Source organism: Staurois parvus, unplaced genomic scaffold (assembly GCF_062004578.1).
Source record: "Staurois parvus isolate SC_StPar_1 unplaced genomic scaffold, SC_StPar_1.0 ptg000171l, whole genome shotgun sequence".
NCBI classification, from domain to species: Eukaryota; Metazoa; Chordata; class Amphibia; order Anura; family Ranidae; genus Staurois; species Staurois parvus.
This window is the reverse complement of record NW_028317967.1, coordinates 2374457-2388506: the sequence shown is the minus strand read 5'-3', so window position 1 is coordinate 2388506 and position 14050 is coordinate 2374457. Positions and strand designations below refer to the sequence as shown.

General features: G+C 43.3%; 1 protein-coding gene across 1 annotated transcript in view; it reads left to right on the top strand.

Annotated features, from left to right (window-relative positions):
- The window catches only part of LOC149462699 (uncharacterized), a 197262-nt gene that overhangs the window by 79202 nt on the left and 104010 nt on the right, over positions 1-14050 (top strand). The window contains exons 3-4 of the mRNA XM_089676552.1: positions 10027-10163; positions 10266-10351. Coding sequence (XP_089532678.1) covers positions 10027-10163; positions 10266-10351 — 223 coding nt within the window. The remainder of the gene's footprint in view (positions 1-10026; positions 10164-10265; positions 10352-14050) is intronic.

Genomic DNA, 14050 nt, shown 5'->3' with positions numbered 1-14050 from the left:
GATAGAAGAAGAGATGTAGAGTGAGTTAGTAGGGGGGAATATGAGGTAAAAAAAAAGGGGGGGGGACACATTTTTTGGCTTTGCCAACACATTGCACCTTTCTGGAGAGAGGTCCTTAGTCTTTTGCGGCTACTTTTACGAGTCCGCATTTCATTGGATCCCATCCATTTTTTACTGGGCCTACCATTTCCGGGCCTCTCTAAACCTGCCAAGAAACTTCTTATCTTCTCATGTCCTAACTATGGCCAGGAGAACCATTCCCATTCATTGGCTTTCCACTATGCCTCCTACACGGTCGGAATTGGTTAGGGTTGTTGCTGAGATTAGAAGAATAGAGTACCTTACTGCTATGCATGCTAGTCTTGTCCCATTTTTAAAGCAGTGTGGGAACCATAGGATCTTTACATTTCCGATGTGTCTACTCCGATGTCTGATGTTCCTAACTAATCCACTGTTATGCACTGAGATTCTATGTATCTGCATTTCATCGATGAACCTTTTTTCTTTTTTCTTCTGTTGATTTGTGACTGTTACTACAAACTCTAAGCAACTTTTTGTTTGTTATATGCCATTAACACTTCATATCTATGCCTGGCCATGGCAGCAGAGAACACGGACATATGATGAATTGGGTCTGTGGACCAATACAACCGCAATTCATTTTTTCTTAGTAATGCTCATGTTGATGGTTAGGCCCCAAAAAAATTTAAATTTGGAAACCGTAATGGGTTTCGATATGAATGGTCTGACAAGGTTTGAATTTGGGTTGGCGGCGATAAATTGTTGTGTATATAAATTGCATACAGATCTTCCATGAAAAACAGCTCCAAAAAAAATCAAGGGGAGTAGTTAAATTTGCTGTTTCCACCTGAATTCTGGGTTGGGCAGTGAATGGGGGAAGTACAGGTGCTGCAGAATTTGTGGGCTGCCAATCGGGATTTGCAAGCACATCCTGAAGGATACTAGGGGCAATATCGGCCTGTGTGCGAATTCTTGGTGGTTGCGGGACAATACTTCTACTCGCCACCGCACCAGCTTGTACTGCACTTATGGGACTCGCCACGTCACCAAGTGATAGATACTACAGTGCTGGTATGTGAAAGACCAGGATGTACTAGGCCGCTGGTACTCGCCAGTTCACCAAAAGGTAGAGCGGCACTAGTACTGGCACTCTGCTGCATATGGGAGTCTTCAAAATTTACCGGCAAGTGCTAACAGAGATCAGACCTGATCCTGCGAACACTGCGGTTTTGTGTGCAATGTATCAAGTGACAGTGACCTACTGACACTGCACTTGCTGGGGGGGAAGTGGGGGGAAGCGTAGAGGCTAAACACAGGTGCTGGCAGGTGCTGCGGCTGGTTCCTCTAACGCTGCATTTTTGGGGACACTACAGTATACTAATGTGAACGCTGGTATAGTGCTGATCTGGTCAAAAATATTGATCCGTTCAGATACTATACTAGCAATGGAGGTTTATTGTGCATGAGCGTGTTCCTGGCAATTAAGGGGTAAATGTGATTACTGGTGTACTGACAGGCAATCTGACGCTATCTGGGAGGGGCGTGAAAACCACGGGAGCGGGAATCCTGTATATATACATTATTTTGAGCACCCGTGCCACCCTGTGGCAATATTTCTGCTATAGGGCGGTCAGGAAGTGGTTAAAGAAGCCGTTTGTGTTACAGTGCTGCGTTACTTTAACTGACAATTGCGCAGTCATGCAACGCTGCACCCAAATGAAATGTACGTCCTTTTTTTCCCACAAATTGAGGTTTCTTTTGGTGGTATTTGATCGCCTGTGCGGTTTTTATTTTTTACGGTATTAAAAAAAAAAAATGACTGACAATTTTGAGGAAAAAACAATGGTGGCGACTTTTTGCTATTAAACATGTCCAGTAAAAAAATTTTAAAAATCAAATTTCGTCATAAATTTAGGCTAAAATGTATTCTGCTCCATGTAATTTTCTAATAAAATCCCAATATGTGTAAATTAATTGGTTTACATGAAAGTTATAGCGTTTACAGATGGTGTTATAGATACTGGAATTGTTTTTTATACTAATAATGGTGGCGATCAGTGACTTATGGCGGCAATCAGCGACTTATAGCAGGACTGTGGCGGGCATTCTGACACTGGGGGGAACTGACATTATGTCACTGACATCCCCAGTGACACCAATACAGTGATCATTGCTAAAAAAAAAAGCACTGACACTGTACTAATGGCACTGGGTTAATATGAGGGGCAATTAAAGGGTTAACTGTGTGATTTACTAGGGGGTGGGTGTTCTTCACTGTAAGCACACTGCTCTGGATGGCTGTGCTCAGCCATCCAGAGCAGTGTGCCCAAACTGACAGGGAGGAGGACTGTTGGTAAATAAAGCAGCCCTCCTCCCTGTCGGTGATCGCTGGTAATCACTAGGCATCGGCGGGTAATCACCAGCTGGGACCCTGGCACAGGCAAATGCAAAATGACATTGTCACAATATAGGTGCCATTATTAACTCCCTCAGTAATCCCTTGTGCCCAGAGGAACCACATCCTCAATTAATGTCCCACTCTCTTGTGCCAAATGTTCCCAGCTTTAATCAATGCATCCCCTCCACCCTCATCCTGTCAAATGTCCCCAAATTCAATTAAATGTGTTCCCCCCCACTGTCATCCTGCTTTGTAGTTCAAATTCAATTAATGTATCTCCTTTCCTGGCATTCTGCTTTATGTCCCCAAAATGCAGTTTAGTGTCTCCACCACTGTCGCCCCTGCCAGCTGAGATAGCGAGATTTACACCTATCTGCGGATGTTCCGGGCCAGGGCATCAGACTGATGCCACCCAGCCTCGTCATCCAAAGCGCGGGAACGGAGAGTTCCTGTGCTTGCAGATGTCCCTGGACAAAGGTTGTGCGCATGAGAAGCGCGGCCTGTGTCCAGGGAGCGTGCCTTGTTGCCGAGCGACGAGGCAAGCCGGCCCTGGCCTGCCCACAGTTGCCAGGACGACTGGAGAGCATTCTGCATCAGCTTAAGAAGGCTGATGCCGGGCTCCCCCATCGTCCATTCCGCTGTGCAGTCACAGAGGGAGCCCAGCTGCGGCGGGACCCTCGTGACCAGCCAAAGACCCCCAGCCAGAGGGGGAGATAGCATACGCCAGCCTGAGACCCCCAGCCCAAAGGGGGGAAATCACACACGCCAGCCTGAGACCCCCAGCCCAAAGGGGGGAGATCACACACACCAGCCTGAGACCCCCAGCCAGAGGGGGAGGCCGCACATGCCAGCCTGAGACCCCCAGCCAAAGGGGGGAGATTGCACACGCCAGCCTGAGACCCCCAGCCAAAGAGGGGAGATTGCACACGCCAGCCTGAGACCCCCAGCCCAAAAGGGGAGAACGTACGTCAGTCCTGCCTGAGACCCCAGCCCAAAGGGAGAGACCCCACGCATACTCCGGATTCCCGCAGGTACCTGTGTCACACTATCTTGTCCTTTGGGAGACTGGGCACCCTGTTGGATCCGTGAGTACTTACAGTACTTCCCCTGTTTTTCCTGAACTGTCCCTGAATTGCTGCTCTACCTCCCTGTGGGATTACAACTGCTGCAGAGACTTTAAATTGGCCCCTGGGGTTGGACTACAAGTGTTTTAGCCCGTCCTTGCTGTTCCCCTAGTGGCGCCAGGGGATGGCATTGTTTGAGTGGCTCTTGATCGGTCTCCCCTCAGCCGGCACATCGTTGTCTTCCCAGATCTCCGCCACGGGGTGTCAGTCTGCAGCATTCCCGACGCTCGGAGAGGAGGAGGAGGGGGCACCGGACTGGCACAAAGGTCAGTGACCACTTCAAAAAGTCCATGAACTATTTGCTTTTCAAAGTCGGCATGGAAATCATACATTGAGGCACAACGGTGGAGCTGGTTTGGAGGTCCCGACCAAGGAGGGAATGGAAGGATTATCATAGCTCTGTATGGTGGAATGGAGTCTGGAGGCTATAGAGGGGGTGTAGGATCCCTGAAAGTCCTAAAAGGCCTACTATTCACCATTATCTGGTTAGTGTGGTTTATGTCGGTTTGCACTGGTGGATGGTGGAAGCATATATCACAGAAGACTATTTCTTTGTCCAAGCACTCTGGAGTCTGGGAGGAAGGATTTTGAATTTCATATTTTTGAGTTGTTGTGGACTCATTTATATATATTTTTTTCATTTTTGGACACTGTAATATATATCCTCTGTATCTAGCAAGCAGCATACAGTGGAGCTCCAAGCTATTCCTGGACTTATGGTGGAATTGTCCGTGAGTACACTCACTGATGGGATGAAGCTGTTGTATAATGTTTAATGTACTGACACATATGTTTTGTTTGTGCTTATGTTGTAGTTTTACAAAGTTATTCAGAACAAAGAATACATACAGATCTGATGTCTCACGTTTCTTGACCTCTGAATTATTGTTAGACTGTCTGACTAGTGTTATACAACAGTTCAATAACGTGAAGCAGAACAGTAAAAGGACACCCACGTGGCAGTTTGGAATAAACGAACACGCCATTACTGCAGCATGAGTCTAAGATCAGGAACAAAGTACCAGGCTGATGACACACTACCGCCGACACAGCGAGGTAGGGACAACATCCCCAGTGCCCAGCAAGACGATGCACAGTCACGTGTCCAGATCTTCACGATCTAGCAAGATGTCCTCAGCAAGTTCCTCAGCAGTTAAAGCTCATGCCAAGGCAGAAGCTGCCCGTGTCCAGCTATAGTACACAGAAAAAGAAGCCATGATGATGCAGGAGATAGCAGCTAAGAAAACTGCCATAGCACAAAAAGAGGCAAAATTGCTTAACCTGCAGCAAAAGACTGCAGCTGCAGTTCCGGAAGCAGAGGCCGCTGCTTACATGGGAACAAGCTGCTCAGAAAGTGAAAAAGCATATAAAGACCCAAAGGTTCCATAAAAACCTCTATCCTCTGCAGATCGTACAAATGAGTACTTCCAGAACCTTACTGATGTACTGTACATACAAAGGAACGGTCTCTTAAACCTGAAGCAAAGAATTCAGGCCAAGATCTACAGACCCCCTGGGCAGGCCCAATCAACCAGAAGAGGTCAGTGGCTGCCAGCAAACCAAAAATAATTCACCAGAATCCCCTAGGAACAAAAACAAGTGTTCCAACCACCTCAACCAAAAGATTACATGTGCGAACAACAAAGTGCAGTGGATGTCACCAAAAATCTCATCCGCAAAGAAATGGTCAGCTTAGGCTTTCTCCAATTTGATGGCTGTCCTGAAAACTATTGGGCATGGGAAGCTTCATTTCTGAATGCCACTGGAGGTCTGAACTTATCACCAGCAGAAATGCTTGATTTAATGATAAAATGGCTTGGTACCGAGTCAGCAGAGCATGCAAAGAGGATGAGAAGAGCAAACCTGTTCAACCCTGCAGCAGGACTCAAAATGACCTGGAAAAGACTAGAAGATATGTATGGATCCCCAAAGGTAATTGAAGGAGCACTGTTGAAAAAGCTTGAAGTCTTTCCTAAGGTGGGCTACAGAGACAACGTGCGGCTACAAGAACTGAGTGATATTCTGCTAGAGATAGAATATGCCAAAGAGGATGGCTACTTGCCTAGGCTTTCATATCTAGATACGGCCAGAGGTACTAATCCCATAGTAGAGAAACTACCTTCAAATCTGCAAGACAAGTGGATGTCTGTGGGAGGTAAATTCAAAGAAGATTATGGAATCGCTTTCTCTGTGTTCTCTAGGTTTGTCCAACAGCAAGCAAAAATCTGAAGTGATCCCAGTTTCGCCTTCACCACCAGCGGCAATCAATCGCAAAGACCTCACAGACCTCAAGATAAGACCTCTGTATCCACACACAAAACAGTTGTACCTTCAGAAGTCACAGACTGTCAAAGCACCCATAAGGTACATACAATAGAAAACCCAGACAGACATTGCCCAATACACAAAAAAACATATCCACTGAAGAAATGTAAAGGCTTTAGAAGCAAACCTATTGCAGGGTGGATGTCCTTCCTTAAACAAAACGGCATCTGTTTATGTGCTGCAGATCTACTTACCACATTGCCAAAGACTGTAAAATACCAGTGGAATGTACAGAATGTGGCAGTGAAAGACATATTGCAGCTTTGCACACTGGCCCTTCTCCTGCACCACTAGAGACTGTGGAACTCATGAAAGATCAGGGCAGGGAGCAACAAGAGACCCCACTCTCTTCAGTAATGACGAATTGCACTGAAGTATGCGGACAAGGCAAGACTGCACGATCATGCTCTAAAATCTGTTTAGTGACTGTATATCCGACTGGCAAGAAAGAAAGGGCAGTGAAAATGTATGCAGTGCTAGATGAACAGAGCAACAGATCCCTTGCAAAGTCAGACTTCTTTTATACCTTTAACCTTAAGGCAAGTGCAGTTCCATACACCCTAAGGACATGTGCGGGGACAATTGAAACCACAGGGAGAAGAGCTACTGGCTTTACCATTGAATCCTTAAATAAGAAAGTGCAGTTCTCACTTCCTACCCTAATAGAGTGTGGCATGATACCTGATGACAAAACAGAGATTCCCTCTCCAGAAGTAGCCCATCATCACCCTCACCTCCACTCAATTGCCCACCTTATCCCAGCTGTTGAGCCAGATGTTTCTATCCTACTTCTTGGAAGAGACATATTTCAAGTACACAAGGTGCGCCAGCAAATCAATGGACCTTACAATGCCCCCTATGCACAGAGACTGGACCTGGGGTGGGTCATTGTAGGAGAAGTTTGCCTGGGGACAGTGCACCAGCCTGACAACATTAGTATTTTGAAGACTTCTGTGTTAACAAATGGATGCACATCTCTTCTCAGTCCCTGTCACAACAGCTTCGTTGTCAAGGAAAGCTTTGGCAGGTCAACACAACACTGGGACTCTTCTACACTATATGGCAAAGAAGAAGTCAATTCCGACATTGAGACAGACAATCTAGGGATTACAGTGTTCCAGAAAACTAAAGATGATGATAAACAGGCCCTCTCTATAGAGGATCAGACCTTCTTACAGATTATGGATAGAGAAGCCTACCAAGATGACAATCACAGTTGGGAGGCCCCTCTCCCCTTTCGCACACTCAGACGTGTCTTGCCTTGTAACAGGGAGCAAGCCATGAAGCGTTTGCATTCACTCAGCAAAACACTACAGAGAAAGCCAGAAGCGAAAAGAGATTTCACTGAATTCATTAAAAGGATGCTAGACAACAATCACGCTGAAGCTTCAGGACCAATTGAGGCAGATAGGGAACACTGGTATCTACCCATGTTTGGTATTCACCATCCACACACACCTAACCAAGTCAGAATAGTTTTTGATTGCAGCGCAGAGTATGAAGGAGTTTCTTTAAACGACCTACTGTTAAGTGGCCCTGACCTAAACAATACTTTGCTAGGTGTCCTTATGCACTTCAGAAAAGAACCCATTGCTTTCACAGCAGATGTGCAACAAATTTTTTATTGCTTTCTTGTCAGAGAAGACCATAGAGGCTTTCTACGTTTTCTCTGGTATAAAGACAATGACATAGACAAGGAAGTTGTCAAGTACAGAATAAAAGTGCACATATTTGGCAACAGGCCCTCTCCTGCTGTCGCTATATACTGCATGCAAAAGGCTGCCCAGAAAAATGCGGAGTTCTATGGACAAGAAGTCAAACACTTTGTATTGAGGCATTTCTATGTAGATGATGGACTCGCTTCTGCTAGCACCCCTGAAGATGCAATTTCCATCCTCCGTAAAGCAAAGCAAATGCTGGCAGAATCCAATCTGCATCTTCATAAAATCGCTTCCAACAGCCAAAGAGTAATGGAAGCCTTCCCTGAAGCAGACAGAGCCAAGGACCTTAAAGATCTTTGCCTAGGTACAGACACCCTTCCTCTGCAGAGAAGCCTAGGCCTGAGTTGGGATCTAGAAACAGATAGTTTTCCGAGTTTCTTCAGAGGAAAAGCCCTTTACACGTAGAGGAACTCTATCCACCATTAATAGCCTCTATGATCCCCTAGGGTTTGTGTCACCTGTGACAATAAAGGGTAAGGCCTTAGTTCGGGAACTGTCATCTGGGAAAAGTGAATGGGATGCATTGCTTCCAGAAGGGAGACTATGTGAGTGGGTTCAATGGACAGAATCCTTGCAAGCGTTAGAGCACCTAAAGATAGACAGATGTTATGTTCCCATATCTCTATCAACAGCTCGCAGGAAAGAACTGTGCATTTTCTCAGACGCATCCACCATAGCGATAGGTGCGGTGGCTTACTTGAAAGTAATTGATGCAGAAAATGTGTGCCATGTTGGATTTGTTATAGGAAAGTTCAAATTAAGCCCTAAACCAGCTCACACGATTCCTCATTTAGAGTTGTGTGCTGCCGTACTTACAGTCAAAATGTCTGAGCTAATCATTTATTAACTGGACACTGACTTTGGTGCTGTGAAATTCTTCACTGATAGCAAGACTGTCCTGGGGTACATTTGCAACACCACAAGGAGATTCTATCTGTATGTCTCCAACAGAGTGAATAGAATCCGGCAATCTACACACCCAGATCAGTGGTTCTATGTATCTACAGAGCAAAACCCTGCAGATTTTGCCACTAGACCTACTCAAGCAGCATGCCTGCAGAACTTTATATGGTTCTCAGGCCCATCCTTTCTATACCAACCACACTGTGAGGATATAGACACTGCTAATGTTTATCCACTCATTGAGCCCGAAGCTGACCCTGAAATCAGATCGGAAATTACAAGTTTCAGTACAAAAGCTTCTGAAGCACTTCATTCACATTGTTTTGAGAGATTTTCTTGCTGGAAGATATTAGTTAAAACCCTAGCCAGACTCATCCACTTCGCTAAAACCTTCCTGAGGGAAACCAATAGCGATCAGGTCAGAAGGTGGGAAAGTTTCCATGAACAGGTCAATCTAGAAGAACTTTTTCAGGCAAAGTCTGTTATAATTTCTTCTGTTCAAAACAAACATTTCCAGAAGGAAATTGACTGCATCACAAAACAAAAGACATTCCCAAAACAAAGTCATCTTAGGAAGCTCAGCCCCTTCGTAGACAAGAATGGGTTGTTGAGAGTGGGTGGACGTTTGTCTCTTGCCGAACTTCCAAAGGTTGAGAAAGGCTGGTATACCGTATATATACTCCGTTTTTGGTGGGATAATGGTTGAATTATGACATTATAGTTTTAGTCTCAGATTAGCTAGGATTCCATTTTCCTGTTTGTGTGTTTTTTCTGAATAGCAGTTGTTACATAGGTAGTGGCATAATAAATTATGCCAGACAGGGAGTGTTCTGCCCATATTGTTGAAAATAATGTAGGTAATGTACTGCAATGTTATGGGATGTTGCTGCCATCTAGTGGTTAGAGTTATTATGCCTAGTTATATCAGGATTTGTCAGGAAGTGGTAATTTTCACATAGAGGCAATAACCTCTAACCTGGAACTTCCTATCCTCCATTTCATGACTGTTTCTGAATCTAGCAAGCAGCATACAGTGGAGCTCCAAGCTATTCCTGGACTTATGGTGGAATTGTCCGTGAGTACACTCACTGATGGGATGAAGCTGTTGTATGATGTTTAATGTACTGACACATATGTTTTGTTTGTGCTTATGTTGTAGTTTTACAAAGTTATTCAGAACAAAGAATACATACAGATCTGATGTCTCACGTTTCTTGACTGAATTATTGTTAGACTGTCTGACTAGTGTTATACAACAGTTCAATAACGTGAAGCAGAACAGGTGCACAGCAGCATTTCATACCTGGGTTGGAGATTATTCTGTGGCGCAGGAGTGTATTAACTTTTTTTGTTTTTTGGGTATGTTAAGGTGCATGGCCAGCCTATTCAAAATGAATGTGCAGTCTTATTGCAACACACCTTAACATGCAAAACAAGCTTTGCTTCACAAGCAGTTTATGATTACAGGTGTAACTGTAAGTGTGTGTAAAATGTTCTCAATATTTCCATTAATCTTGCTTTTATTTTCTAAAAGGATTTTCACTGAAGGAAAAACAAGCCTAACCCAATCAAAAGAAAAACGTTCATACACACTGCATCTTCCAGATTTCCCTCAAAAACTTTCTCGACCTCAAAGAGATTTCAAATTTGCATCTCAGCCAAATGAACAAGGTATATTTTATTATTCCATAAGAGTCCATGACAGTGTAGTTTTCTCTTCACAGCACCCATTTGCATTGCAAGTTCATAAATATTACTATATTTGTTTTTAAGCAGGTAGAGGTGAAAAAGAAAGAGACTCCCCCAATTGCAGCAGCACTTTTTTAAGCCAAGATCATTGTATGGAACAAGACAACCAGGTCTTCCTTTTATATTTTTATCTGAAAGATATAAATATGTTTAATAAGATGCTATATTGTAAACAGTGAAAAATAATTAATTTTATGAGACAATGACAGAAAAGTATTGGGGATGAAACAGGAGTATACAGAAATATTGTTAGACGTTGAAAATGTGTATGCTAAATAAACAAACTAAATTGTAATAGCAATGTACAAGGATCTAATCTGTTCCTCTGTTGAGTGGCATTTGAATTATTCACTTATCTGCAGTATACCCCAGTTACCCTCTTTGCAGGTCTGCTTGAGTCTGTTAAAAATTGTCAGAGGCAGAAATGACAGAGACTGGATATAGCATGGTGGGGGTGGGGGGATTCACTAAGGCATGTGCAACACTTTTCTGGCAGCAGGACTCTTTTAATGGTCCTACATCAGATTTAAAAAAGTCCTGCCACCAGTTTCGGTAGCTTTACTGACGTGTAGTAGGTTCATGTAGTTCTCAACAGCCCCACATTTAGAAAGTGGCTCTAAATTCAATAATAATAACATCCATTTGGAAAATAATGAAACTGAAATTAAAGTGGTTGTAAAGGCGAAAGTTTGGGTTGTTTTTTTTTAACCTTAATTCATTCTCTGCATTAAGCTAACAATTGTCCATGATCAACTCCCACAAGTCCTATCTCAATCCAGCGCTGCTCTCTCTGTCCTCACTGGACTCAGAGACAGCAGTGGGAGCCATTGATTATTCTTTAAATCAAATCCAGGGGGGATTGGGGGCAGCACCAAACTGTGCTCTTTGTGTCTATAGGCACACAAAGCCTGGCTCGGGATCGAGCCTGCACCATCGCCCCCATAGAAAGCAGCTTGCTATGGCTGCACTAGGAAGGAAGGAGAAGCCTAGAGTGCCAGCAGTGGATCCCAGAAGAGGAGTTTTCGGGCCACTCTGTGCAAAACTATTGCACAGAACAAAGTATGAGATCTTTAATATTTTAAGAAAAAAATTAATCTTTACAACCACTTTTAAGACCAACTATAGGTTGGCATACACAAACAGGTAGGGAACCTGTGTCTTCAAGCTGTGTAGTAGAGCAGCATGTTTGTTGCTGTTACCCGCTCCCCAACTGTTACTGGTTATTAAGGACACTGTCAGCTTCACAGTTGAAAGGCTGCTAGCAACCACTGACTGACCAGGGGTAGAGGGACTAGTTCCCCATCATTTCCACACTCTCCTTATGATTGACAGCTGGCAGTGACCCGATTCTATAGCCAATAGCAGATTATCTATTGGCTATGGAATCCACCTACTGCATGCTGTCACTCACGAGGAATAGATCTGATGGGTAACTAGGGTCTTTGAATCCCCATCAGGCTTCACCCACCTAGTAACCAAACTGAACTGATACAGCCAAATTTAGTGGCTTAAAATGATTTTAAGCCTTTAGAGATTAAATATGAACAAAGCACATATTTCTATAGTGTTTACTTGCCTCTATCCACAGCTCTGAGTGTGATTTCTGTCTGTTGTCTAGTCGCTTGCTATCAGCATGATTCACTTTTTGACAAGTTTTCCTGACACAAGATAAAAAGGTGACAGGGGAGGAGAGCTGCAACACACAGCCCAATAATCATATTCTTAGCTCTGCATCATTTCTGTGTAGTGTGTGAAGGGGTGTGAGTGCCTTTCCTCCCATCAGGTTCAGAGCTCTTCTCCCTTAGCTGTGAGGTATGTGAATTCAGATCATCACTCCCTACTTTGTGCTTCTGTGAGATCCTGCAGATTCTGTGTTTTTAATGACTGTAGAGGACAAAAAGTTGCAAATAGACAGGTACAACTTATGTAGGAGGATATGTTTCATCTCTGTGTATCACCTGAGGCCAGGCACTTCATTGGGTATATGTAGGGGTTTACAACTATTTTAATATATTAATAACAAAAGTGAATACTGAATATTTAAACATACAGTACATATGTACACACTGGCTTTTACTAATGCTTTATTTATATTAATTTTTTCTAACAAGTATTAGGAAAACACATTGATACCAGATAGAAGCTACATCCAAAAAAAGCTGACTTTAAATATGCTACCAGGAAAATATAAAGACTAAATATCACAAGTTCTAATAATAATACAATTTTTTTTAATATACATATACCTTAAACACATTTAATAAAGGTCATAGAACCATAAAACTATGTAATATATATATAAATTTGTTGACTGCAAAGACACGTTCTGTACTGTATATAGTCTATAATTGACATGTTTCCCAGATATACCACTTCCTCAGGACTGGGACAAATAACTTTCAGCAGATCCACAGTTGTTCAATCCATCTACAAAAAGATTAACCTCATAATTAGAGATGAGCGAATTATTCAAAAATTCGATTCGGCTGATTCGCCGAATTTGAGGAAGAAATTCGATTCGATGCGAATTTATTCGCTACGAATTTAACTTATAAAAAGGGTTTCTAGGCTTCAGAGAGCCTTTAAATTAGTGCAGAACACTGTACCTTTAATTTAAATGCCCTTGGAGATGAGGAAGGAGAAGGAGAAGGATGAGAAGAAGGAGAAGGAGAAGGATGAGAAGGAGAAGGATGAGAAGAAGGAGAAGGATGAGAAGAAGGAGAAGGATGAGAAGAAGGAGAAGGATGAGGAGAAGGAGAAGGATGAGAAGAAGGAGAAGGATGAGAAGAAGGAGAAGGAGAAGGATGAGAAGAAGGAGAAGGATGAGAAGAAGGAGAAGGATGAGAAGCAGGAGAAGGAGAAGGATGAGAAGAAGGAGAAGGATGAGAAGAAGGAGAAGGATGAGAAGAAGGAGAAGGATGAGAAGAAGAAGGATGAAAAGAAGAAAAAGGATAAGAAGAAGGAGAAGGATGAGAAGAAGAAGAAGGATGAGAAGAAGAAGAAGGATGAGAAGAAGGAGAAGGATGAGAAGAAGAAGAAGGATGAGAAGAAGGAGAAGGATGAGAAGAAGGAGAAGGATGAGAAGAAGGAGAAGGATGAGAAGAAGGAGAAGGATGAGAAGAAGGAGAAGGATGAGAAGAAGGAGAAGGATGAGAAGAAGAAGAAGGATGAGAAGAAGAAGAAGGATGAGAAGAAGGAGAATTCCAAGCCGGCAAAAAGTGTATCTGCAGAGCTCCGCTATTTCTTAGCGGAGCTCTGCAGATACACTTAGCGGAGCTCTGCAGATACACTTTTTGCCGGCTTGGAATTCTTCTTATTTTCATCCTACTTCTTCTTCTTCTTCATCCTCATCCTCTTCTTCTTCTTCTGAGGATGAGGATGAAGAAGAAGAAGAAGAAGTAGGATGAAAATAAGAAGAATTCCAAACCAGCAAAAAGTGTATCTGCAGAGCTCCGCTAAGTGTATCTGCAGAGCTCCTCTATTTCTGACAGTTCTCTGACATTCACATTTACAGCGGTTGAAACATTGTATCTATTTGTTTCCATAAATGGAAACAAATAGATACAATGTTTCAACCGCTGAGCTCTGCAGATACACTTAGCGGAGCTCTGCAGATACACTTAGCGGAGCTCTGCAGATACACTTTTTGCCGGCTTGGAATTCTTCTTATTTTCATCCTACTTCTTCTTCATCCTCATCCTCAGAAGAAGAAGAAGAGGATGAAGAGGAAGAAGAAGAAGAAGAAGAAGTAGGATGAAAATAAGAAGAATTCCAAGCCGGCAAAAAGTGTATCTGCAGAGCTCCTCTAT